Source organism: Mustela erminea, chromosome 16, assembly GCF_009829155.1.
Source record: "Mustela erminea isolate mMusErm1 chromosome 16, mMusErm1.Pri, whole genome shotgun sequence".
NCBI lineage: Eukaryota > Metazoa > Chordata > Mammalia > Carnivora > Mustelidae > Mustela > Mustela erminea.
The window spans coordinates 21,558,932-21,585,491 of NC_045629.1; the positions used below are offsets into that span (position 1 = coordinate 21,558,932).

A 26,560-nucleotide genomic window follows, 5' to 3' on the forward strand; every position below is an offset into this window, starting at 1 on the left:
ACCCATGTCTTCCCTTCTTGAAGACCCAGTGTCTATGAGAACCCTGGGGAGTCACATAGATTAGGAATCTTAACTTCCATTGTTGAGACTTACCTTGACCTGTAGGCCTTTAAGCTCAAGTTTGGTTGATTTGGAGAACTGTGTTTAATAAACTTCTGTGTAACCATGGAAGCCCTCTCATGCCATGGGATCCAGAAGTAAGGAGAGCCCGCTGTGTTAGACTTCTGCTTTTCTTCCACTCACTTCCCCATTACAGTTTTAATGAAAACCTTTGCTTATAAACCTTCCTCTATGAGGCTAAGAAGAAAAACAGATTCTGCCTGACTTAATATTCCCAGGTGTATAAAAAGAAGATGAGGAAAGACTCGTTTCCTTAAAGGCTAGTAAAACAAAAACACTCTATGACAAAGGCTTTCGTAAACCTTTATTTCTCCTTTGAAGAAGGATGTCTGATTTTAAGTAAAAGTTCATAGTCACATCCCCAGTAGTATATAGTTCATGTTTCACAATTCCACATTATTCAAGGTTTCAATGACCATTTTTAATTATGTAGGCTTCAAGGAGACAACCTGGCAGAAAGGACAGAGGAGACATCGCAAGCACTGCATTCTCCAGATGAAATAGTCCCAGATTCTTTGGGTAAGTTTTAAATCCAACAATATTTACTATATTTGAATGGCATCTGAAGATTAAAAAAGAAAGAGGGGCGCCTGGGTGACTCAGTGGGTTAAAGCCTCTGCCTTCGGCTCAGGTCATGATCCCAGGGTCCTGGGATCAAGTCCCGCATCGGGCTCTCTGCTCAGCAGGGAGCCTGCTTCCCTTCCTCTCTCTCTGCCTGCCTCTCTGCCTACTTGTGATCTCTCTCTGTCAAATAAATAAATTAAATTAAAAGAAAGAAAGAAAGAAAGAAAGAAAGAAAGAAAGAAAGACAGACAGACAAAATGAAACCAAACATCTTGCCCCGCTCCAGGTCATGGTAACAGTTAGTCGTATATCCACCTCTCCCCTGGGCTGTGTGTCAGAAGGTTAAGGACAAAGGAGAAAAGGAAGCAAGACGTATGGATTCTCAGGCGCAGCCTCGTAATGTCTGTGCCCGATTTAGGTAGAAACAGGTCAACTATATTTTGGCTCCTTCCCAAATTTTGTCACTACTTGCAACTTGTTTTGGTAACTTACATTGCCTACTCCCATTTTCACATTATAGATCCCCTCGACTTTCAGCAGAAATGTCAACACCATATTTGATTTTCCTTCCTCTTTCTCAGCCCTACATTAAATTGGTATCAAATCGTGGCAGTGAATTTCCTCTCCAGTGAATTTCCTCTCCTCTTCATTTTCCCTGACACCACCTCTGTGCTTTTGTCCTTTTTCTCTGCCTACTGGAACAAGCCTGTAAATAGGTATTCCGTGTACTATCTAATCTTTTTAGTTTATTATCTTTCTAAAAATAAAGCTGCTTCTTTTACCCTGTTTTCTGTAGGACACAATTCAAAACCCTTAACACAGCATATTTAAGGGGCACCTGGGTGGCTCAGTGGGTTAAGCATCTGCCTTTGGATCAGCTCATGATCCTGCAGACCCAAGATCAAGCCCCATGTAGGGCTTCCTGCTCAGTGGGGAGTCTGCTTCTCCCTCTTGCTCGCCTTTCCCTGCTCATACTCTCTCTCTCTTTCTCTCTCTCTCTCATAAATAAATAAAATCTTAAAAAAACCCACACATTAAATTAATGTCAGGGCACTTCAGAATGTTTCCTATGTAAATAAAAAAGTACATATAATGCCATGACAATGACATCTAAGATTTATCACTGTTTCATCATTGAGCATTCTGGCCAGATGCAATCAGTACATCCAGTTGGGATAATTAGAAAAGAAGCTATGGAAAAATATTTTCCTTCATTTGGATAGAGAAGGACTTATTAAAAAAGTGAAAAAAAAATCCTAAAACATAACCAAAAAATTAAGTCAACTATAGAATGTTAAAAACTCCTGTTCATCAAAAGATAAAAAGAATAGGTGAATCAATCAGCCACAAAAATAGCAAAATACATTTGCAATATATTTGTTACTGATTAAAGATTAATATTTAGAATATATAATATATTTAGAATATATAATATTATATATAAATATATAATATTTAGAATATATAATTTAATTAATATTTAATATATAATATATTAATATTTAGAATATATAATGTTTAGAATATATAATTATAAATATATAATATTTAGAATATTTAATTATATAATATTTAGAATATATAATTAAAGATTAATATTTAGAATATTTAGAATATATAATATTTAGAATATATATAATATTTAGAATATATAATATTTAGAAAATATAATTAATATTTAGAATATATAATTTAATAAAGATCAACAAACAATAGAAAAATAAATAACAGATATGAACAGATATTTCACAGGATAGGAAACACAAATGACAAATGAACATATGAAAAATGCTTGACTACTTTAGTAATCAAAGAAAAGCAAATGAAGACCATAGAGAGATGCTGTTCTACTACCCTTGTTTCGGTATTAATTAAGAAATCTGGCAAAAGTAAGTGCTGGTGAAGACAGGGAAGAGAGGAAATTCATACACTCTAGGTGGGGCATAAACAATTTTGGAAACAGTTTTCCATTATTTTAAAGTCTTGGATATTCACATAATCTAAAGCTCAGAAACTCTACTTCTGGGGGAATATCTTAGAGAAACAAGTCTCAGGTACCATGAAATGTGAATAACCTTTGTTGCAAGCAGGCGGACAGGAAAATGGATACATTGTGGAATTATCCCATTGTAGAAAACTGCATTCCAAATACACACAGAGGATGAATGAAATCAGAGGTGTGCTGGCAAATGTTAGCAACTGTTTCTTTGAACACAAAAGACCTGATTTGTAAAGATTGATGCTTCCCATGATGTAAATACTACCACTGTGGCTAATTTAAAGCAACTGATCTGAAAATGTCAGTGAGTCTACCAATCTGATACGAGCGAGTTACAGCTCCCAACTGGATGAATCTTAAAAGCATAATATTGATTAAACAAAAGTAAGTCATAGAACACCGTTTTTATAAAACTCAAAACTAGCAAATGTAACTAATATATTCTTTAGGAAAATATACGTAAGTGATAAAACTATATTTAAAGAAAGGAATGAAAGACTCAAAATGGTGGTTTTCCTAAGGGGTGGGGGAAGCAAGGACATGGGATAAGAAAGGTGCTCGCAGATATATGCAGGTTATTGGAAATGACTTAATTCTTAAGTTAGAGTTTGAGGATGTTCACCATTATGCTTTGTATAGATGTATATAATATATTATATATATATATGCATATACACAATAGACCCTTGACCAACATAGGGGTTGGTCCTGTGTTGAAAATCCTTGTATAGGATATATATAGGTTTTATGAAAAATGCCTGCATAGTTTCAAATCCGAGTATAACTTTTGAGTCCCCAAAAACTGAACTGCTAAAAGCCTACTGTTGACCAGAAGTCTTACCAATAATATAAATAGTTGATTAACACATATTTTATATATGTTATATACTCTATTCTTACAGTAAAGTAAGCTTGAGAAAAGAAAATGTTTCTAAGAAAATCATAAGGAAAATACATTTATAATACTGCTCTGTGTTTATTGAAACAAATCCATGTGTAAGAGGACCCGTGCAGTTGAAACTTGTGTTGTTCGAGGGTCAACTATTTATACTTTTCTTACATGTCAAATATTAATATTAAACATTAAAAAACAAAGTGTTGGGGCACCTGGGTGGCTCAGTCAGTTAAGTGTCTGCCTTCTGCTCAGGTCATGATTTCTGGGTCCTAGGATCAAACCCTGTGTCAGGATTCCCACTCATTAGGGAGTCTGCTTGTTCCTCTCCTCCCAGCGTGTGCTCTGTCTTGCTATTTCTGTCACTATCTCTGTCTCTCCCCCTCTCAAATAAATAAATAAAATCTTAAAAGGAATTGTTGTGGGAACATGAACCAATGATAGTGTAGCACAAGACAAGAAATGATAATAGTTTCTTTATACTCAAGTCTCTTGTAGTACGAATGAGATGGTACACACCCATGGCAGATCTTTAACATTGACAATGAAAGTTGAACCATGTGGCACTAGTGACATGGAGGACCCGGGTTGGCCATTCCTTGACACTCTAGGTTTGGAATCAGACTGGCTTCTTTTCACTGTTAGTCTTGCATGTGTACCTTTACTTAAGCCATTCTTCTCTGATTCATAGTGAATTCTTTCTCCTCCCCTCTGTCTATTCAGATCCTGTGCTCTAAGATCACATCAATTGTACCTGGTGTCCAGCCCACATCAGTGTTTTCCTCTTCCTTTTCCCTTAATAGTTTTTGAATTACTTCTTGTGTGTTGTTCTTGCTCAATTGGATTATATGCTTCTTGAGGTTTTCTTGTTTTCTGCTCCATGCCTGGTATAAAACTAGACAAAAAGCAGATATTATTTCATTATTGGCCCATTAGTGTTTTTTAATTTTATCAAAACCACAGGAATCCACTAATCCACCAAGAAGATATATATCCTTCAGCAATCACATTTGCATAATAACTGAATATTGTAAGGATTTAAATATTTTGGAAAATTTAACAATGCATCATCACAAATTATATTTAATTCACTGATTATACTTAATTGCCTCCATTGGGGGGGGATATTCATTAGGCTCCTTTCTTGAACTGCTTATATCCTGAATTCCTTGCATTCAAATTTTAGTAAACCTAATCAGCAAATTACAAAATTTAAGTTTCTGATTCAGTACACTCTTTTCTACTTAGTTTAGATCACTAGATTCAGTAATTAAATATTTTTGGTATTATCCAAATTTGATGTTGTTAATTTTAAGTCAACTGTGCATCCACATTGAGCTTGGCTCCATAAACATACATATTTCTACAAATAGGTGTAACTTTCTGCATAAAAAAATCTGTTGTGACATAAACAGCAAAGGTAAAACTAATGAGAGAAACAAGTTGGATAGAGCTAAACATTAAGATAAACCCTACACATTTCTAAGTTCTTACCTGAGAATGCCCAATCAATTGCGTTGGCTAAGTTTCTCAGCCCAGTGCTGCCAGATATTGTTAGATTTTGACAAAATTACTTTGTTTTTCTGTTTTGGTTTCTTGTTCTCTAAAGTGAAAAGAAAAGATAAATTCTAATATTTGAGAAATTTAGATACTTATTTCCCCCTCCATGTGATTGAAAAAAGCTCAAAGAGGGGCATCTGGGTGACTCAGTGGGTTAAGGCCTCTGCCTTCGGCTCAGGTCATGATCCCAGGGTCCTGGGATCGAGCCCCGCATCGGGCTCTCTGCTCTGCAGAGAACATGCTTCCTCTTCTCTCTCTGCCTGCTTCTCTGCCTACTTGTGATCTCTGTCTGCCAAATAAATAAATAAAATCTTTAAAAAAAAAAAAAGCTCAAAGAGTTATAATTTAAAATACAAGATTTGCTTGTATTTTGAAAATCATTTATACTTCATATAAGTATGGTAAATATACTTTTATAAAGAAATTGTTCTGAAATAGAGCAAAATAGTTCACACATATGCCTCCACCAATTATGGTTAATAAGCAATGCATTCAGAATTCTTAAAAAATGCAATGTACTCTTCCAAGCATTAAATACTAAGATTTTATTTTCATGATATCTATTGTCCCTACAGGTATATTAGATTGATATTCTGGCCTAGATTTAGAAGGGTTCTTTCAATTTAACAGCTTTTAGTATGAATATGTAACTTTGCAAATATTCTGGTAGTACTTCACCATTATCTTTCTACATTAAATTGAATGGACCTCACTGGATGGCATCAATAGCCAAGAAGAATTCAACCAAAACAAGAATAGAATAGAATAGAATAGAATAGAACAGAATAGAATGTAAAACCATAAAAAGTCACCACTACCTTCCTTTTATAAAAATGTTCATTTTTCTTAAAAAATTAATACTGTAAAGGTGTTCAAGTATATTCCAAAAGAGAAAGAGTCATAGAAAATTATCTTGCTCAAATTGTTTTGAAAACACCAAGTTAAATGCCTGGCATATGGTATTTATTTATTATTAAATGAATATACAAATACAAAATAAGTGGGTGATGAATTAATTAGTGCATACATGCATTAAAAATCAAGCATGACAGGGGTGCCTAGGTGGCTCAGTCATTTAAGCATCTGACTTCAGCTCCAGTCATGGTCTCTGGGTCCTGGGATCAAGTACTGGGATTTGAGTCTGCTAGGTGCTAGAGTCTGCTAGGTGCTCAGCAAGGAGTCTGCATCTCCCTCTCCTTCTGCCCCATCCCCCCTCCCCAAGAGCTCTTTCTCCTTTAGTCTTTCTCAAACAAATAAATAAAATCTATTGAAAAAGAAAAACCAAGCAGAATGACAGTATTCTTTAAAAATCATCAACTGGGATGTCTGGGTGGCTCAGTCCTTTAAGCAAGCATCTGACCAGCTCAGGTCCTGGGACAGAGCCCTGCTTAGAGCTTCCTGATCATCCGGGAACCTGCCTCAAACTCTCCCTCTGCCTCTTCCTCTCTCCCTACTTGTACGCTTTCTGTTTCTCTCAAAGAAGTCAATAAAATCTTTAAAAATAAATAAAATCATTAACTTATTGAGAAAAACATGAGAATAGTAAGTATTTCTAACTTAAAAAATCAACAAATCCACAAGAGGGTTGATTTTCTTTTTCTGTATATGTCATGTGCTTTGTAATGTAGAGTAGAACATTTTAATATTATTTATTAAGTAAATATTCTACTTAATAGTTTTAATACGTAAGTGAAACAAAAAATTGTGAGTGAATACTAAAATTAAACTAATATTTCCTCACAGTTACAGAGAATATAATTCAGCCTTACTGGACTTAAATTATGCTAATTTATACACTCCAATTTAAAGAATCGCCGTATTGTCACCCTTACAACTGGGTGTTGGTAGGTAGGGGTTCAAGTATTCTTCATAAATGACTTAATATTTTTGATCCTGGTACAATTCTCATCATCTATCCTGATTTTATCAACAAAAATTTGCTGTTTTTGGATGTCATCATTCTGTTTGGAAGGGTGGTAGGTAACATTGTAAAATTTATCTACATCTCAAGAAAGTATCCATGTCTCAAAGAACATACTTTCTTGAGATGTAGATTTAAAAAAAAAACAACTTTTTTTTAGTGTTTTAGGTTTTTTTAAAGTTTTTTTTTTAAACTAAAAAAAGTTAGCTTTATGTTGGAAAGAATTCTGTGTTCTAAAAAAAAAAAAAATTCTACATTTACATCTAGATAAACTATGTGCCCTGGGATTTAGTAATTTTTTTTTTCTTGAATGTAAAACTCTGAATTATTAGAGACAGAGCTCCATGGTTCAAAAGCTATGATTATAGATTTGCACTAAGCTTTCCACTGTCTCTCTGGTCTTAGGTGACCATTAAGCTTTTGAAGGATTTAATGCTTTGATTTTCTTCCCAGAGTGCACATTTTTATGCAGTGGAAAAAATCTGTCTCCATATGTATGTGAATCTGAAGGAAAGTCTTCTTGAAGGATTCATATGGCTCTTTCAAATATTAATAAATATAAAGAAATAAATTTTAAAAGTTTCCAGTAGTTTAAAATACTTTCCTCTTAACTGATTTTTGAAACTCAATTTTGAAATTTGAATAGAAAGTTATTAAAACACAGACTTTTTCTAATGTTCCATATATCTATCCTTATTGCAGAATTATTATAACCCTTAGAAATCCTTGTTGTTATAATTAACATAATTCAGTAGACATATGGAAAGGGCTGCCATCATTTTATTCACGTATTAGAAAGTCAATACTCACCCACTCCTCAAATCTAGTCATGCTAACTAATCATGACTTCTCACTTGATACTTAACATGGAAAAGCCCACTATCATTTCATGGGATGTATCTTTCCCCCAAACTTTTCAGAATTTGCCACCCCATTTAATAGAGAGAACACAAACTGGTGCTTAAATTGTGTAGCCAGAAAAAAAAAAAGAAGGGAAGAAAGGAAGGAAGGAATTAAGAAAGAAAGAAAGAGAGAGAGACAGTTGAGAGATAAAATAAACATAAAATTATAAGCCAGAAAATGGACATCAATAAAAGTTCCAACAGTAAGCTAAATCATACGCCGAAAGCAGGCTTGCTCTGACTAACATAACAGCAGCTGTCATACATTTTTTATTTCATCGTGTCCTTCTCAATTAGAAGTAATTAACATTTTCATATGTTGTCTTTAAATTAAATAAACAGCATTCTACTGTTTGTTTTAACTCAAAAACACTAAGATTTTTCAAGTGCCAATTTGGCCACTTTCATATCCTTCTCATAATAGGTTTATGTATCACAGAGTCAGTAAGCAAGATGTGACAACAATTATTCATTCTTTTTGTAAAAATAGATTCTTTACCCGGGACTGAAGAAGCACTAATGGAAGAGGGTGAAGAATTTGAGAAAGCATCTAAATTAGCAAGACATGTAAGTACAGTCATTTGCTTACTTTTTTCTCAATTCCTTAAACTAAGGTATATTACCAATAGGAAAATCTAAAAGGAATAGGAAATATATTCTTTAAATTAAAAAATATTTTCAAATGTGAGTCCAGTATATCCCACGCTGTCATGCTGAGTGCTTATATTAGTAGGTGACTAGCTTGTTAACAGGTATAGTGCAAGGCGGGACTAAGCTTTAACAGCAATTGGGGCAGAAGAATTTTTTTTTTTTTTTTTAAGATTTTACTTATTTCAGACCAGGAGAGAGTGAGAGAGAGCAGGAACAGGGAGAGGGGCAGAGGGAGACGCTGACTCCCCTGAGCAAGGAGCCAGATGCAGGACTCCATCCTAGGACCCTGGGATCATGAAGTGAGTTGAAGGCAGACGCTTAACCGACTGAGCCATCCAGAGGCTCCAGGGGCAGATGATTTGAATGAGTTAGAAAAAGCTACGCTCTGCTATGATTAACGGCTGGCTTGTGTACATGAATATTCAGAAAGATTATGAGCTGTCATCCTAAACTTCATTAACTATATACATCTTGATAAAAATTAAATATTTTGCATATCCTAAAAGTTTACACATGACTTAAGCTTGCTGTTATTGGTTGTGAAGTCCTTGTGATATTTTTGTTAAACTAGATCTCTTCAGTGGAGTATATTGAGAAAAAAACCATTGGGTTAAGATTTTCAATGAAATTTAATGTTAAAAGAATAAACACAAAAAATAAAATCAACATGGGAATACAGAGTGTAAAGTTTATAAAAGGTTTTGAGTTGCTGTGAAAATAACTAGGCAATCCTGCATCACCTTAAATTTAATATCTAAACTGGGTTTATATCCTACAGTAGTCTCTGTGTTAGCTTGCTAGACCTGCTGTAACAAAGCATTGTAGATTGGGTGGTTTACATAATAGAAATTTATTTCACACAATTCTGGAGGCAAAAGTCTGAGATCCAAGTATCAGGATTTCTTTCTTCTGAGGCCTCTCTCCTTCTTCGTAAGTGATCTTCAGATATTAAAAGCTGTTAGCATCTCTCATCCGAGACTTTTGTTCAGCCCAAATAGAATCTGTTCTTTCATCAAATTCTGACATTGTGTCATTTTTCGAAGACTTCAGTATGTTTGATACTTTCTCTGAGCATATTTTTGTTTGCCAAGTTCCCTTGCAAAGTGTGGGTTCTGCCTCAACCAAGCCCAAGGTTCCAGATAACATTCCCACATCAGAGAGTGTCATGGGGTATGCACTTGATCAAATATTATTTTTGGATTATAATTTGGGATTTTCTTAACTTTTTTAAAGAAACTTTCTGACATTTGTAAAATTCAGTATGTTTTGATAATCTCATGATGATAAAAGCATGTCATCATTCAGGTTGTGACAATGTTTCATTCATTACTTTTTCCAAGCTTTTGTTTTTATTCCTCTGTGAATTTCACCAATGTTTGTGTATCTCCCTCATATGTAAAAGAATCCTACCAGATTCTTTTCTGAATCACTTTCTAAAATCAAGATAGATCTTGCACATAGTATTTGATTTGCTTAATAACACATAACAAGCCAAAGAGGGAAAGAAAACTTCTCAGTGATTTCAAGCTGATTGTGAGAGACTTTTACTTACTTTTTTCAGTGCTCACATAGTGCTTCTAAAGCAAAAATTTGTTCTAAGCCAATTTTACTTGTTTTCACTTATCATTCAGTAGATTTGGGGTTCTTAAAAATTCTACAATTCTACTTAATGTCAAAATAACTATTTAATTCTTTTTGGAAGCATGCAGAATATAAATGATACATGGAGAAATAAATTATTATCAGGACCCTGAACATAATTTCTACACAACAGCTGCTTTTGTCATAAAGAAAACATGGATTAAAAAAAGAGTCAGATGATATTTTAGATGTTAATTCCCTAATAATATTTTTTAGGATTTTATTTTTGGTAAATCAAAGAGAAAATTGTGGCCTTATCTAAATATTAATGGAGAAATGGAAGAAAACAGAACTTTTTTCTTTATTACCATAAGAAATGCAAAATACTTCAAAGCAAATTTTGAGTCACATCCTGTAAAAATATAAACATGCCACAAATGTTGAAATCCATCTAGAGCAGTTTCAACACATGCTGTCTTATTTGCTAACTTTCCTAGTTGGGTATTGGATATTAATAAGTAGGTAACAGACTCTTGAAAACTGTTTTCCCCAGTGGCTTAATTCGTGTTTAAAATGTTTCGTGAATATTTTGTGACTATTTGAATGAGGTAAAGGGAACATTAAGATTTACATTTTTATCTTCCCCCAAATAAACAAGTCATTTTTTGAAATTCCCCTTTCCTCCACCTCCTCCTTCTGCATTCTGGAATCTTTCTTAACTTATGTACATGTTATGAAGATCAAAGGTAGACTTGTCAGAGATATCTATTTATTAGAAATGAACCAACAAAAAGAAAATCTTAGGAAGAAAATGACAAGGAGCAGACTCTAATTAATGGACTTTAGTTCATTATATGTAGTTCATTATATATATATATAGTTCATAAATATAGTACACAACTTTTTGTTTAAATCAATGATCCATAAAGATTTAGTATTAATGATTTTTTAATTTCACAATTTCTATAGCTTTCTGAATCTTCACAATTCCATTTTGTTTTGAAAGTATGACATACACATCTGAGCATAATGGGAAGATGAAAAGATAACTAAGAAAGACATTTAACATTCAACATCTTATTGACTTTTTTCTTTTTCCTTTGTAAATCTCTTATTTATTTTATTCATTAGTCAATACCAATCAGCCCATCATAAGCAGATTCCCAGAGCATTTTATGTAACTAGTCATCATTTCTTAAAGTAGAAGAAAAATCTTAAAGAAGACTCCAGTAGGGAAGGTTTTCCTGATGTTTTCAGGAATTACTAAAAATGTACTTCTAATACATTTTCCTTCTGAAGAATTTTAGTTCCTTGAGAAGTTATGTTAAACTAACTAGAATGATAGTAGTAATAATAGTAATGATAGCATATGTTTCTATAGAACTTTTTAATTGTTAAGTATTTTTACATACTTAATATCAATTAAATATGAAATATTAACTAAGTATGTCTCGGAATTTTGCAAGTCCTTACACACATGGCCATGACACCCTTCAGTGAACTCAGTAGTAGTCTAAAATTCGGGTGAGTATACCAAGCCTCCAGACGATCTGGTGATTTGTCCCATGTCACATAGGGCAGAACTGAAACTTGTATTTCCCAGTGCCCCACACTTTCACAGAACTTGTTGGGATCCCTACAATTACTAAGGTAGTAGGGCCACTCTTAAATAGCAAATGTAATATAGAAAAATTAAAAATTAGGCCATTATTAGTAGCCAATGTCAAAGATAAAATTATTCATTAGATTAAGTAGATAATGAAAAAGGAGAAGTTTAAGGTACTGGATTGTGACAAGTAAATTTTAAAAATTATTTTATTTAAATTTTAATTAACATATAGTGTATTATTAGTTTCAGAGGGAGTTCAGTGATTCATGAGTTGTGTGTAACACCCAGTACTCATTTCATCACACGCTCTCCTTAATGACCATCACCCAGTTACCCCATCCCCACCACTCCCTCCCCTCCAGCAACCCTCAGTTTGCTTCCTAGAGTAGAGTCTCTTATGGTTTGTCTTCCTTTCTGATTTAGTCTTATTGTTATTTTTTCCTCCCTTCCCCTATGATCTTCTGCTTTATTTCTTAAATTCCTTTGATTCTTAAATTAATGAGTGAGATCATATGATAATTGTCTTTCTGATTGACTTATTTCACTTAGTATAATGCTCTCTAGTTCCATCCATGTCATTACAAATGGTAAGATTTCATTTTTTTGATGACTGAGTAATATTATTGTGTGTTTGTGTGTGTGTGTGTGTGTGTGTGTGTGTGTACCACATCTTCCTTATCCATTCATCTACAATAGCTAATTTTTTATGAGAGGAAAGGATCAATAAGTTTGGAACATAAAAGACTAGTCTTGCTTGGGTCCTTAATTTTGAAGGAGTCTGAGAAACCAATGCAGCATGAGAAGAAGGGGGATCTTAAAATTAGGAGGAAGGAAAGGGAAAAGGATAATAAATAAAACAGCTTGGAAAAATTCCTCTGACGAACAATTCAAAGTGAAACTCAGGGGATCCTGGAATTTTCAGGATTAGAGGTGAACTTTGATTACTTTTAAGCATGCATAATATTGTGCTTTGTTGATTATTATATAAAAAGTTTTGTTTGGTGATATAGGGACAAGTGGATGGCCTCTCTATCTCTCTCTCTCCTTCACTAATTCTTTCTACTTTCACTCACAAGTAGTAAGGTAGAGACTTGATTGTCTGATGTTGAAATTTTCCACACACGCCACATTTTCCCGATATTCCATGAATATGAAGTTAAAAAAGAGTAGATATGGGTTAGATATAAATACTATTCTCTTTTGATAACAACTGTAATTGGAAGAGACATAAAGATAAAGAAACATTTACTTGCATACTTCCAATAACACAGGCAACTAATGTACAAATTTGGAAAAGAGTTTTGATAGGAAGGACATTGTTTCTAAATGAATTTCTTTTTGATGGAAAAAATTAGGTGAAACAGTTTTTGTTAACTTAAAAAAAATTATTCTGCTAATGAGGTATGTACATCAGGAAAGAGTTCCACCTGTATTTCTATTCCTGGTCTGATCGTTAATTAGTAGTGTGGAATCTTCTTTTAACCAATCCTAAGTGCCCTTAGGAATGATGTTAAAAAAAGAATTCCACTACACACAGGGAGCACTGATTGCTGAGATTTAAGGGAAATTTTGTAATCTGCTGAAATCCCATGATTTTCACAATATATGAGTTGCACAAATGCCTTTTTTATCTCCACTCTATGAATCTACACACTATTTTCAAGCCAAATAGCATGTGTCTCCTTGAAGATTCATTTCTTTTATCCAATTTCTTCCTTCCAAGATCTTTATTTCTTCTCTTATAAGCCATGCCAAGAAAAAAAAAGACATTTATACATTTAAAAGATATAAAAGTACAAAATTATCAAGTTGACTTAACAACAAGCATAAAAAGAGTTGTAACTGTCGACTTCCAGGTAAAAACTACAGGTAACAACATTTAGTGGACCTTTAGACCATTTCTTTATGAATTTTGATACTTCTACTTTCTAGTTTACTTTTTTTTTTAAGACTTTATTTATTCATTTGACAGACAGAGATCACAAGTAGGCAGAGAAGCAGGCAGAGAGAGGGGGAAGCAGGTTCCCTGCTGAGCAGAGAACCTGATGTGAGGCTGCATCCCAGGACCCTGGGATCATGACCCGAGCAGAAGGCAGAGGCTTTAACCCACTGAGCCACCCAGGTGCGCAAAGATTTTTTTTTTTATTTATTTAACAGAATGAGAGAGAGAGAGAGAGCATGCAAGTGCGTGAGAGGGAACGCAAGCAGGAGGAGTGGGAGAGGGAGAAGTAGGTTTCCCGCTGAATGGGGAGCCCAATGGAGGGCTTGATCCCAGGACCCTGAGATCATGACCTGAGCTGAAGGCAGACACTTAACAAGTCTGAGCCACTCAGGCGCCTATCTTGTTTCTTACTAGTCTTATTCCACCTTACACACAAGCTTCCTCTTGGAAATTTTGTCTTTTGATCCTTCTCTCAATTTGATGTCTTACATCTTTCCAGTAAAACAGCTTCTAAATTCTTTTTCATACCCAAGTATTGTTTCATGATAAATAAATATTGTTACACAGAGTTTGGAAGGTTTATATTTCTCTGGAAACTGATTTAAAGATCTGGTCAATGGAAGCAATGTTGAATGAATTTGCTAATGAACATGTTGCAGTTTTTTTTTTGCATTATGTGCCCAGGGTGGAAAAAATAGACACCAACTGGCATTTATGGAATTAAGATGAAACACATCTCAACTTGTACTTTGCAAAGTAAAAAAGAAAAGAAGATTGATGTTCCTTATCGCCTCACCAAATAGAAGTAATGAATTGGAGTGGATTTCATCTCTTGAAAGATGATGTTGACAAATGGCCGGCCGCTAATTGTAGCAATGAATGGTCTGCTACAGAACAGCAATTAGTGCACATTTTGCTCAACCCTAAAGGTTTTTACCATTTCTTATTCCTTCTAGCCTGTGGAATTTTGCTTGGCTTTTATCACTCACAGATCTAGGACACCAATAAAACTGTTTCCATTTAAGTACTATAGTAGGAAATTTATCTGACCAAGTTTTGAAATTTGTAAGACTTTTCCTTTTGACATTTCAGGTCTGTTGATTTCTAACACATTGAGGATGGAAATATTTGCCCAAACCTATGCAAATATTATTTTTTTAAAACTTCTACGAATTTTTAAAATGTAACTTCTAAATGTCACATTTGCATCAGAGAAAAATGGCTTAAAAGGATAAAATTATGACATAAGACATGTGAAAACATTGTAACTTTTGTCATTAATCAGTCTCTTTACATAATTTCACTGTTTCCCTGTTAGTAAAATTAGGAAATTATTAGGATTAGTTAAATTCTGCATTTTCATTTTTAAGGTAGTTGGAAGGAAGAGTGCCCTAGTATGCATCTATGTAGAACAAGTTGATTTCTAAACATATAATACCCAAAAAGACATAGGAAAGCATGCTATTAATGTCCTGAGATTTTAATTCATGATGAGGCCTCTCATTCATATAAACATAGTGGGCAAAAGAGAAGATACATTTCTGACATTTTTAGTATTTTGAAGTTATTGCCAATTCTTTATTAAAATGGTTGCCAGCTACTAGAAATTTCATTTGATTGGTATATAGATAGACTGAAGAGGAAAAAAACAATATAGGTTATGTTTGTATAGTGAGGTAAAACCCCTGTGTATACTCTGATTAGGAACTATGCTGGGTATGTGCTGGAATGGCCTGTTTTGTGTGAAGTACATGAAATTAATATTCAGTCACTAAGTGGTGATGAAAAAACATTAAGATCCTCACGAAAGGTTTTCTTTCATGTGTTCATCTTCTCCTTCAGCTAAGGGACCAATGCAGATTTCCATAAAAATGATTAGAGGCTAAGCTTTCCCAAAGAAACTTAAGCTTGTGAGCTTCCTTTCCCTCTGAACCACAGTGATATGACCAAGGTCATTTTTTGCCTATTATATAAGAAGCAGTCACACATAAAGTCTGCGTCTCAGGAATGTGCTGACTCAAACTGAAAAAAATATGGTATATTCCTGCTATTAAGTTGACCTAACATGATATGTATTAAAAGACAATTAAGGAAAAAATTGTTTTAGAAATTATGTTTGAAAGGATCTTGACTTTTGGGTCAGATTGGATGACCATCCCTTTTTAAGACAATAAACTCTTTTTGCTTCTTTCCCAAGCATCACAGATTTTTAAAGAGATTTCCAAATGTTAATAAAATACCAAAATGAATATCACATTCAATGTGCAATTTTATTTTATTTTTTTAAGATTTTATTTGACAGAGAGAGACTCAGGGAGAGGGCAAACACAAGCAGGGGGAGTAGGAGAGGGAGAAGCAGGCTTCCTGCTGAGCAGGGAGCCTGATGTGGTCTTGATCACCGGAACCCTAAGACCATAACCTGAGCTGAAGGCAGACACTTAACAACTGAGCCACCCAGGAGCCCCAGTGTGCAAAATATTTTTAAGTTATAATTTGGTTTAACTTTCCAGCATCTCTGTTATACATTTCTTTATTTCAAATTTGTTTATTATAAATATAATACTGTTTATTGTACAAATTTCGGAAAGCCTGGTAAAGAATATAATTTAAAATCCAAAACCCATAACATAGAAAGAATTGTCATTTTATTTTTCCAGTATTTTTTAGCATGTGTATCAGTAAATATGTCATATCATATTTTAAATTTTGGACCGTGGCCGACAAGCAACTTTACGTTCCACATTTCTTTCCATAACATAATGACAATAGTCTCACATAAAATTCTTCGTAAAGCTAATTATCACAGCCTTACCTGTTTTAGTATCAGACCAAATATTCTATCTTTTTAAAATTTAAGATTTTAGGGATGCCTGGGTAGCTCAGTCGGTTAAGCATCTGCCTTTGGCTTAGGTCATGACCCTAGGGTCCTGGGACTGAGTCCCACACTGGGCTCTTTCCCTTGGTAGGGAGCCTGCTTTTCTCTCTGCCTGCTACTACCCTTGTCTGCCAACTCCCCCTGTTTGTGCTTGCTCTCTCTCTCTCTCTGACAAAAAAATAAAATATTAAACAAATAAAGTTTAGGACTTTAATTTTCACATCAAAACACAACACAGAGTTGTTATGTTTGATTTAATGTTAGAGTTTTAGGCTGGTTATGACCAACTAATTTGTCCCAGGCTGATGATGGTCATGAATTGGTGACAGATACGTTAGGCTCCAGACATCCCAGTCCTCCTGGTAACTGTTTTGAGTCCCATTCAGCTGCAAGCAGTCTATTCCAGGCCCCACTGTATGTTGTACAAATATGATTTTCCATGTTTGTTTTGAGGTGAAAAGGGCTGGAAATCACCGCTTTGGATTGCTTCTGAGATTCTGGACTGGGGCATATTGCTTTAGAGACCAACCATGCACAAAATCATCAATGTCTCAGTGTTTTCCTTGGGCTAGATTCTAAGAAAGGTCAAAGAGTATAAACTATTTCAAGTTCTTGATACATAACTAGAAAAAATCATTTGCTGTTTTAACAAGAAATCTCCCAAAGTCTTACCAGAGTTAAGTATTCTCTTAGAATGAATGAAATGAAATGAAATGAATGAATACAAAATTTCACAAAATTAATTTATCATACTGATAATGTAAAATGGAACATTTTTGGCCGTTAAAGTTAGACTTCTTCACTTACTAATAAATTTCTTTGATTACTAATGAATAATTTTTACATTTATATGTTGGACTCATGTAATTTCTATTTTTTATGAATTATTTTTCTTTGCCATTGGCCATATTTCTTTTGGGGCATTTGTTTTTCCTATTGAATTGTCAGTGTTTATTAGGCATTAAAAATAATGACTTTATGTTTCTGGCAAATATTTTTAGTAAAACTTTTTGCCTTTTAATGTTGTTTATGATAGTTTTTTTTAAAATTATACTGAAGCTGTACTTTTTCTGATTTCTTTCATTCTTTTTAGACATAGCTTTCCCTTTCCAATATTTGATAAATATTTACCTAAAAGTTCTTCACATTTTCTCCTGAAATTCTTTTATTAATTTTGAGTTCATTTTAGTGATTATTGTGAAGCTCAGATCTAAATATATTCTTAGAGAAAATTTGCTGTTGTCCTTTGCTTTTGAGAACTTTCCTTTTCTTATTAGCATATATTTTTTTCTTTTCACTTAATTTACTAGGTATAGTAATATCACAATTAATATTTATTTGATTTTAATTTTTGCCAAGTATTTTATAAACATTATCCCTTACTCTTTGCCAATAGGTCTTAATTATTATCCAGCTTATAGAGGGAGACTAAACTTTAAGATGTGATAACTTGCCTTGGGTTTCTCAGTTTGTCAGCCAGGGAGCCAGTATTGTATTTACCCCAAGTGGTCTGAATCAGACTGTGCTCACTTAACCATTCTACCATCTGGGAAGTGGAGACTCAGCCTCAGTTGGCTTGTATACTATTTTTGTTTTAGTTCTTGTAATTTAATATGGCTTTATTTTTTTATTATTATTATTTTTTTAAGATTTTATTTATTTATTTAGGTAGGAAGGCAGGCGGAGAGAGAGGAGGAAGCAGGCTACCCACTGAGCAGAGAGCCTGATGTGAGGCTGGATCCCAGGACCCTGGGATCATGACCTGAGCCGAAGGCAGAGGCTTAACCCACTGAGCCATCCAGGCGCCCCATGACTTAATATGTTTTAATATAGAAAAGATAAAGCCCTCACTTTCATTCTTTTTTTTCCAAAATCAAAGAATTTAGCCATGATACAATAACCAGATGTTTTTTAACTATAGCTCTGAAGCATGCCTTCTTACATATATATTTTTAAATATAGGTTTAAGGTTTTGATCTTTTAAGAGAAGCTTGGTATATCATTTGTCAGAATATAGGAACCTACCTGTCAGTTTCTGCAGAATATTTAATTTGCTTATATAAAAAGCATTTCACCTAGTGATTTTTACTGTTTCTGAAACAAAGCTTCGATAATATTTACAAGAATCTTATAAATTAGAGACAGAACTGATATCTTAACTTCCAGTTATTTTGTTCCATGTATTGGGACATTTTGATTCTGAAATAACACAAGCTTTTTGAGAAAAAGGGAAGTTGAGTAATTTTTAAGTAAATATTTCTCTGTGATGTCACAACTACAAAAAAGTATTTGTATTTCTTAAGAATCATGAGTCAGATGCCTGTATTTGTTTTATTTAAATCTGAATTTCTGGAAATTGGCATTTCCTTTTTATGGGTTTTTTTTTTTTCCTTTTCAATACTTACTGAAAAAGTATTTGCATTTCAATAGTAAAAAACCAAGCATGTCATAAAAGAATTTCTAGAAAGATTGCTTAATCAAAGAAGAGATATAAAGGTTTTATTGTCTAAGAAGACAAACTTTAAATGAAGTCAAAAAAACATAATCAAGAATTAACAGACATTTTTACTTGGAGACTACAAAAGTTGAGAAATAGCCATGTAGAGTCTACTCTTCAAGAAGGGACAAAAGTATCCCAGCCTGGAGTACCAGCAGCCCTAGGACAATAAAATGAGTCAATAGTACCCAGGTCTTAGATATTCAAGCCATTTATCTCTGCCAGGGATGCCATTCCCTTATAGTTGTCTCCTTCCTGTCATTCCACCACTTGAGATCATTTGGGGGAAATCAATAATACTTTGATGGACTTGCCTCACTAGATTGTATTTCTGGTTGATCATAGGATACATGAACACTTCAGGACTCCAATTTGCTTGCAGTCGTTTCCATCCTCAACATAGCTTCCATTTCCAAATCTCTTCTCCTTTCATTTCTCTATTCTGGCCAGCCACCCTCTTAGCAGAAATCGCTTTCTACAGAATGCTACCACTGTGTCTCCCAGTCATCTAACCTAGGAGGCTGGCAACCAACCTAGATCCCTCTGTCTGCTTCAGTCCTGGGTCAGGGAAGTTATACACCATCTTAACGTCTCTGCACTAAGCTGTTCGAATTTGTCCTCATGGAAGTCCAACCCAGAAATTCTCTTCCAGCAGGTAGTAGACTACAAACCTTCTAGGAGGCCAGATCTCTCTGCTTAAGATTCACTGCTAAGGATATTGACAGATATACAGAAGGGTTCTTATTTGAGAAAGGCTAGCAACTGTCTTAGAGTATATTTCCCTTGAGAACAGGGACACTTGTAACCATGTGAAGTGCTTTAACTTTATTTACATTAGCTTATTTGAAATTGTATAACCACTCTCTGAGGTAAGTTTATCTAAGTTTATCTCCATTTTTAGATGGAGACACTAAGTCTCAGAGAAGGTAAATAACTATTACTAAAGGTGAAACCATGATTGGAATCTGCTATAGATTAAATGTTAGTGTCCCCTCAAAATTTGTATGTTGAAATCTATTCCTCTAATCCCCTATGTGGTGGTATTTGGAGGTGGGGCCTTAGAAGGTGAGCAGGTCATAGGGGTGGAGGCTTCATGAATGGGATTAGTGCCTTTATGAAAGAAACCCCAGAGAGTTCCCTTGCCCGTCTGCCCTGTGAGGACACAACCAGAAGACAGCCATCTGTGAGCCAGGAAACGGGCTCTCACCAGACAACATACAGAATCTGTGTATACTTTGATCTTGGATTTACGAGTCTCCAGAACTATGAGAAGTAAATTTCTGTTGTTTATAAACCGCCCAATTTGTGATATTAAGGCAGTCTGAACAGATTGAGGCAGAACCCAAGTCTGTCATACAATAGGGTGGGTGACTGTGGCACTGGTGGAATTCAAGTCATTTCTTTTCACCTGTTTGGAGACCAAGCAGCATGTACCTGTGATTTGGGGAGCACCATTCTGTCCTCATTTTCTATCCAGTGAGAGCAGTTCCAGTTTTGTGTATTTTATGCATATGAGGTTTGGGTGTAACATTTCTTTTGAAAATACGAATTGTCCTCCTATAAACAAACTTTGTAAATTATCATTTAGATTATCGAGAAACATGAGTATTTATTTTCTTTTAGAGCATTAACTTAACGTAAAGCTGTTTTTTGTTTGTTTGTTTGTTTTACAGCATGTGAATATTATGTCTTTTTGTTAAACTTTTAAGGACTCAAGGATTGAGAGACTTATAAAAGCTATTTCTTTCCAAGGAAATTTATATTAGAGATTTTGAATGCTTTAAGGTCCTGGAAAATCATGTGAGCTTTTTCAAGTAACAAACACATTCACTTATATGAAACAAAAGAATATTAAACTTTGTCAGAACTGATAAAATTTGTCAGTTACAATTAGGCAGCTATAATTTCTTATTCTTTAAATTATTTAGAAGTATGTCTGATGAATTCAGCCCTTATAGATTTAATAAAATATGTGACTGCATCTTTGAATTACTCTTCAACTTGAGAGAAAGAAAAATAAAAACACATAAATGCAGTAGGTCATGAATATATGAAAATTGTCAGAAATTCATGAGGGAATATTTTATACTCAGAGATTGACCATAGCCAATCTTATCATTTTCGCTTTTAATGGACATTAAATTTTAACTATTTTACTCCTGACCCAAATTTTTAAAACACCAAATTTCCACTTTCCTCTCTTTTTATGATACTGCTTAATTACTCAAATTCTGTCCTGGGGGGATTTTTCTACAGAATGGAGTTAGTTCATGACCTTCAATTCAACAACAGCTTTGTAGCATTTAGGAAAGCCTCCTTATTCTACTGTTGCCCAGTTTCTAGCTAGACAAGAAAATACTGATGTTCTCCATTTCTTAGATGAGTAAATTTTTCATATAGTTGCTGACATAAAAGGAAAGCAAAGACACTTACTAAATCATCTTTCCTATATTGGAGATTCAAGCATAACATATTAATTTTATCTGTGGTTTTTCAGTCTTTGCTCAGCCATGATGTGCAGATGTCAATAAATAGTTGGCTTTTGATGTGTATTGACACAGTTGGTAAGAGAGACTGTAACAAGGCAAACTTTGTCTTTATGATTTGTGAAAAGAATCTTAGAGAGAATAGTTGCCTCAAATCACATAGAACTGGAATTTCTTTAGGCTTATTCTGAATGTCTTTTGGAATTTTAGCAAATAGATGGCAGTGTAGCTTGCAAAATCACCCACCAAATTATTTTATCAGTGTTTGACATGAGTCCAGAGATTTCCATCATATGGATTCTGAGATTATCACCATTATGATATTTTTACCAATAATATAATAAAGTAAAAGGTAAATTTTCTATTACAACAAATCATATTTATCTAAAGATATTCACTGCTTAGCACAGTGCTAGGAGTAGGAGATGTTCAATGAATGCTTATTGGATTGAATTGAAGGAAGAAAAACTACTCTGTGAATATTTGGGTGTTCTTTTATTCATCAGCCACCTTTTCCAAAGGTCTGATATCCTACGTGGAATATAATGGTGCCCTTAAACATAACATTACAACTCTTGTAACTGCATGTGAAGTCACAGTTCTCTTCTCTTGGGTACCTCCCAGTTTGCAGAATAATTTCTATTTTTTGGCCTTCAATCTCTTTTCCAATTTCTCCTTTTATCTAAGGTAACAGTACCTCCTAATCAGATGTTTGAATATAATGGGATATTGTTATTGCCATTGTGGTTATTATGTAAGCATAATTCTAAGTAATGGAATTGTGCTCAGGTTGACATTAGAAACCAGGAGGTCCCAGTACCTCTAAGACATGTCTTTTCTTCCAAAACAGGCTTGGAAAACACTCCCCTGCAGAATGTTCTTAAAACTGTCTTATTTTTGAACTCTTATGGAAAATCAAATTTCCGGTATCTTCAACCTCTTTACCTCTTGGTGCTTCCATTTGTTGTCCTTAGTGATAACCTAAACTGATGATCCCTAACTTAGAATGATTCAAGCTACAGGTTTTTTGTTTTTGATTTTTTTTTTTAATTTTATGATGGTGCAAAAGCAATATGCGTTCAGTAGAAACTGTACTGTAAATATTCAATTTTGATCTTCTCCTGGGCTAGCAGTATATGGTATGATATGGTATGATACAGTGCCTGCAGCTGATGGTCAGCCATGTGATCGCAAAGGTAATCAACTGATACACTTAAAACCATTCTGTACGTATATAACCAATCTGTTTTTTCACTTTCAGTGTAGTGTTCAATAAATTACATGAGATATTCAGGACTTTAAGATACGCTTTGTGTTAGATGAATTTACCCAACTTTAGGCTAACGTAAGTGTTGTAAGTGTTGTGGACATGTTTAAGGTAAACTAAGCTAAGCTGAGCTATGGTGTTTGGTAGATTAGGTGTATTAGATGCATTTTTGACTTAGGATATTTTCAACTTATGATAGGCTTACTGGGGCATAACACCACTGTAAGTCAAAGAAGATCTGTACTTTCCCAGACATTTCTTCACTACTCATGCTTTTATACAAATTCTCATTATTTAGTTATACCAGTTATAAGAGACAATATTGTGTTTATCCTAGTTCTTCATTGCAACTTATTGGCCATTTGTTTTCAACTCTAAATAACAATTCTTCTTCCTCTGAGGTTTGTATTATCTGATACGGTGTTAATATACTGGTCACATTCTTCATTGAGGACTTTGATATTTGTCATTACCAATCTATTTAGCATGTTATATTCAAGAATATTTTGTATACTACTCTTCAATAACTTCCATCCAATATGTGGATGGATCTGTCTACATTTCATTTAGCCCAGTCCTCTTTGCTAGGTTTAGTCTTCTGTCTGCCTCCCAAATTTTGGTGTTTCCCAATACTACTTGTCTCTGTTGTTTTCTCTTTTCATCTTCCATACTGTCTCCAAGTAATGTCATTCGCACCCATGACTTCTGTTGGCTTTTGGTCTAGATCTCTTCTGGATCTCTCCCTAAGGTTCAGAATTATATATATCAAACCAAACCAATCCAAACCAAACCAAAACACCACCACTACTACAAAGAGAAAAACAACATAGAATCTTTTCGCTAAAGGACCTATTGGCATTTCAGTCTTAAAACATCAAAGCTGAAATCCTTACACTTAACCTGTTTTTTACTTAATCCAGAGAACTCACAATCTCTCACCCAAATTATTTTCAAAAATTATCATAATGGCTTCAGTCTTTTACTCAATCAGTCTGCCTACTCAAAACTAAGGATATTTTTCTAAAATAAAAATCTGATCATGTTATTGTTTCTGGTTGGTAGGGTAACATTCAGACTAGTTGTTAGTTTGTCATGCATGATTCTCAATAATCTGGCCCAGCTATCTCTCCATCTTATATCCTACCCTTGGAACCACAGGTGTTGGTTTCAAACATTCATATGTAAATATTCTATTTTCCTGCTTTCTGGAAAACTCTCTTCACCTCTTTTTCACTTCTTGAATCACCTGGAAAATCCCTATCTTCTATTAGTGTTAAGCCTTCCAAAGGGGAGACTTTGGTGACTCCCCTTCCATATTTCCTGTGTTCCAGTTGCTGTTGTGTTCCTGTGCCTCTCTCATTCTCACGTGCTACAATTCTTTAAGGAATTTTGTTATTAACCTATTTATCTCAGCCTATTAGATTCTAACCTTCTCAAGTCAGAAGCTGGTATTACTTATCTTTATCCCAGGGTATAATTATGTGGAGGGATGAATGAATGAATGGTTCAACTATGGACCTCTGGAAATAAAAATTTGTTATTTTTCTGTTTGCTAATGATCTGATACAGTGTGTAGCTTCATGTTACAGTTGTTCTCTGGCTGTTGCATCCAAGTACAAACAAACTCAAGAGGATAGTCATTCAGGTAGAACCGGGAAAAAACCAACAATTCCATAATACTCAGCATAAATACAGAAACTCTGTTTTCCTTAAGGTTTTTTTAAAAAAATAACTAATCAACCAATTAATAATTCCATCAATAAAAAATTGCTTAGTGCTATAGAGAACACACAGACATTAGATATAAATCACATTATCAAATGTATCATCTAGTCATCTGAATTAAGGCATTCATTAGAAATAAGATTACAATTTTATGTAGAAAATAATAAAAATTGTAATAAGAACTGACACTTACTGATTCTTTCAATGTTCCAATAGCTGTGGTAAGTGTTCTCACACATGACATACAATTTTTGCAACAGATTAGTGATAAATTATCTGTTTATAAATGAGTAAATTATTAAAGGTTATTAGACTTGCTCAAGGACAGAGGTGGTCTGGGGGTAACTCAAACCAGGTATTTTGTTTCCTGAGCTTTCTATAGCTCAATAGCATCTGTGTTTAAGGGTACAAATCAAGAAGTAACACAACTGTTACTACAAAGCACTAAAGTAGGCTTAAAACACAATAAAGAACTCTTGAGTGATATAAAACTTGAGGGAAATCTTAAATGTTGGGAAGGTTTCCTATGCACTATGAGAAGGGGTAAAACACATGGGGTGAGAAAGAGATATGAGAAGTCTGTGATATTGTAGCAGATTACTTTTGGTAGCTTTTTTTTTTTATTAAAGATTTTATATATTCATTTGGCAGAGAGAGAGAGAGAGAGAGCAAGCACAAGCAAGGGTAAGCGGCAGAGAGAGAGGGGGAAGCAGTTCCCCTCTGAGCAAGGAGCCCAATATGGGGCTTGATCCCAGGACCCTGGGATCATGACCTGAGTTGAAGGTGGACTCTTAGTTGATTAAGCCACCCAGGCATGCCAGATTATTTGTTTTTGAATAGGAGAAATAATGGTGGATTGTGGGTCCTGAATGCTAGGTTGAGGGCAGTAGGTAGAGATCTTTGGATACCTCTGAGCTTGTTCTTTCTGTTTTGGAATAGTAGAAGGAATTACCTGAGGGTTACTTGCTATGGTTAAATCTGAATGGAGAACATTACAGAGGTGACAAGGACACCACATGGAGTCTTTGTAATCTTTGAGTATGATGATAAATTTCTTAATAGCAATGGATAACAAGGAAAAATAGTATGATTTTTGCCATGCATTTTCCTCTGTGGAAGTGTTTTTACTTTAAGAGATATAATTTATGTATTATAAAAATTCAGCCATTTCAAGGATACAGTTCAATGATTTTTATTAAATATTATGAGTTTGCAACCATCCTCATCATTTGGTTTTAGGCGGCGCCTGGGTGGCTCTGTTAGTTAAGCATCTGCCTTCAGCTCAGGTTATGATCTCAGGATCCTGGGATCCAGCCCTACATCGAGCTCCCTGCTCAGTGGGGAATTGGCTTTTCCCTCTATCTCTGCCTGTTGCTCTGCCTGCTTATACTCTTTCTTTCTCTCTCTTTGTGTCAAACAAATAAATAAAATCTCTAAAAAAAATAATTTGGTTTTAGGACATTATCATCACCCCAATAAGATAACTCATTCTCCATTTATAATTAATCTTCATTTCCACTCCTAGTCCTAGGCAACCACTAATCAGTCTACTTTCCGTCTCCATAGATTTGCTTATTGTGGACATTTCATATAAATGGAAACATATAGCATGTGGTCTTTTGTGTCTGTCTTCTTTCATTAGACATGTTTTTGAGGCTTATCCATGTTACAATATGATCTGTAGGTTCATTCTTTTTTATTAATGAATAGTAGTATTCCATTGCTGGATATACTGTATTTTGATTATCAGTTCATGAGTTGATAGACATTTGAGGTGGTTCCAATACTGGACTATTATTAATATGCTATGAAAAGTCACATGAAGATCTTTCTGTGAATATTTTGCATTTCCTGTGGGAGATTCACATGAGTGGAATTGCTGGGCTTATGCTAAGTTTATATATAACTTCTAAAATTTTGCCTTTGCAATTTTTAAAGGCACAAAATGAAAGCTGTGAAACAAAGAATT

General features: G+C 34.3%; 1 protein-coding gene across 1 annotated transcript in view; it reads left to right on the forward strand.

Annotated features, from left to right (window-relative positions):
- The window catches only part of C16H8orf34 (chromosome 16 C8orf34 homolog), a 386,725-nt gene that overhangs the window by 297,335 nt on the left and 62,830 nt on the right, over positions 1-26,560 (forward strand). Inside the window, exons 9-10 of the mRNA XM_032316157.1 lie at positions 554-639; positions 8,449-8,525. Of these exons, the coding sequence (XP_032172048.1) occupies positions 554-639; positions 8,449-8,525 (163 nt within the window). The remainder of the gene's footprint in view (positions 1-553; positions 640-8,448; positions 8,526-26,560) is intronic.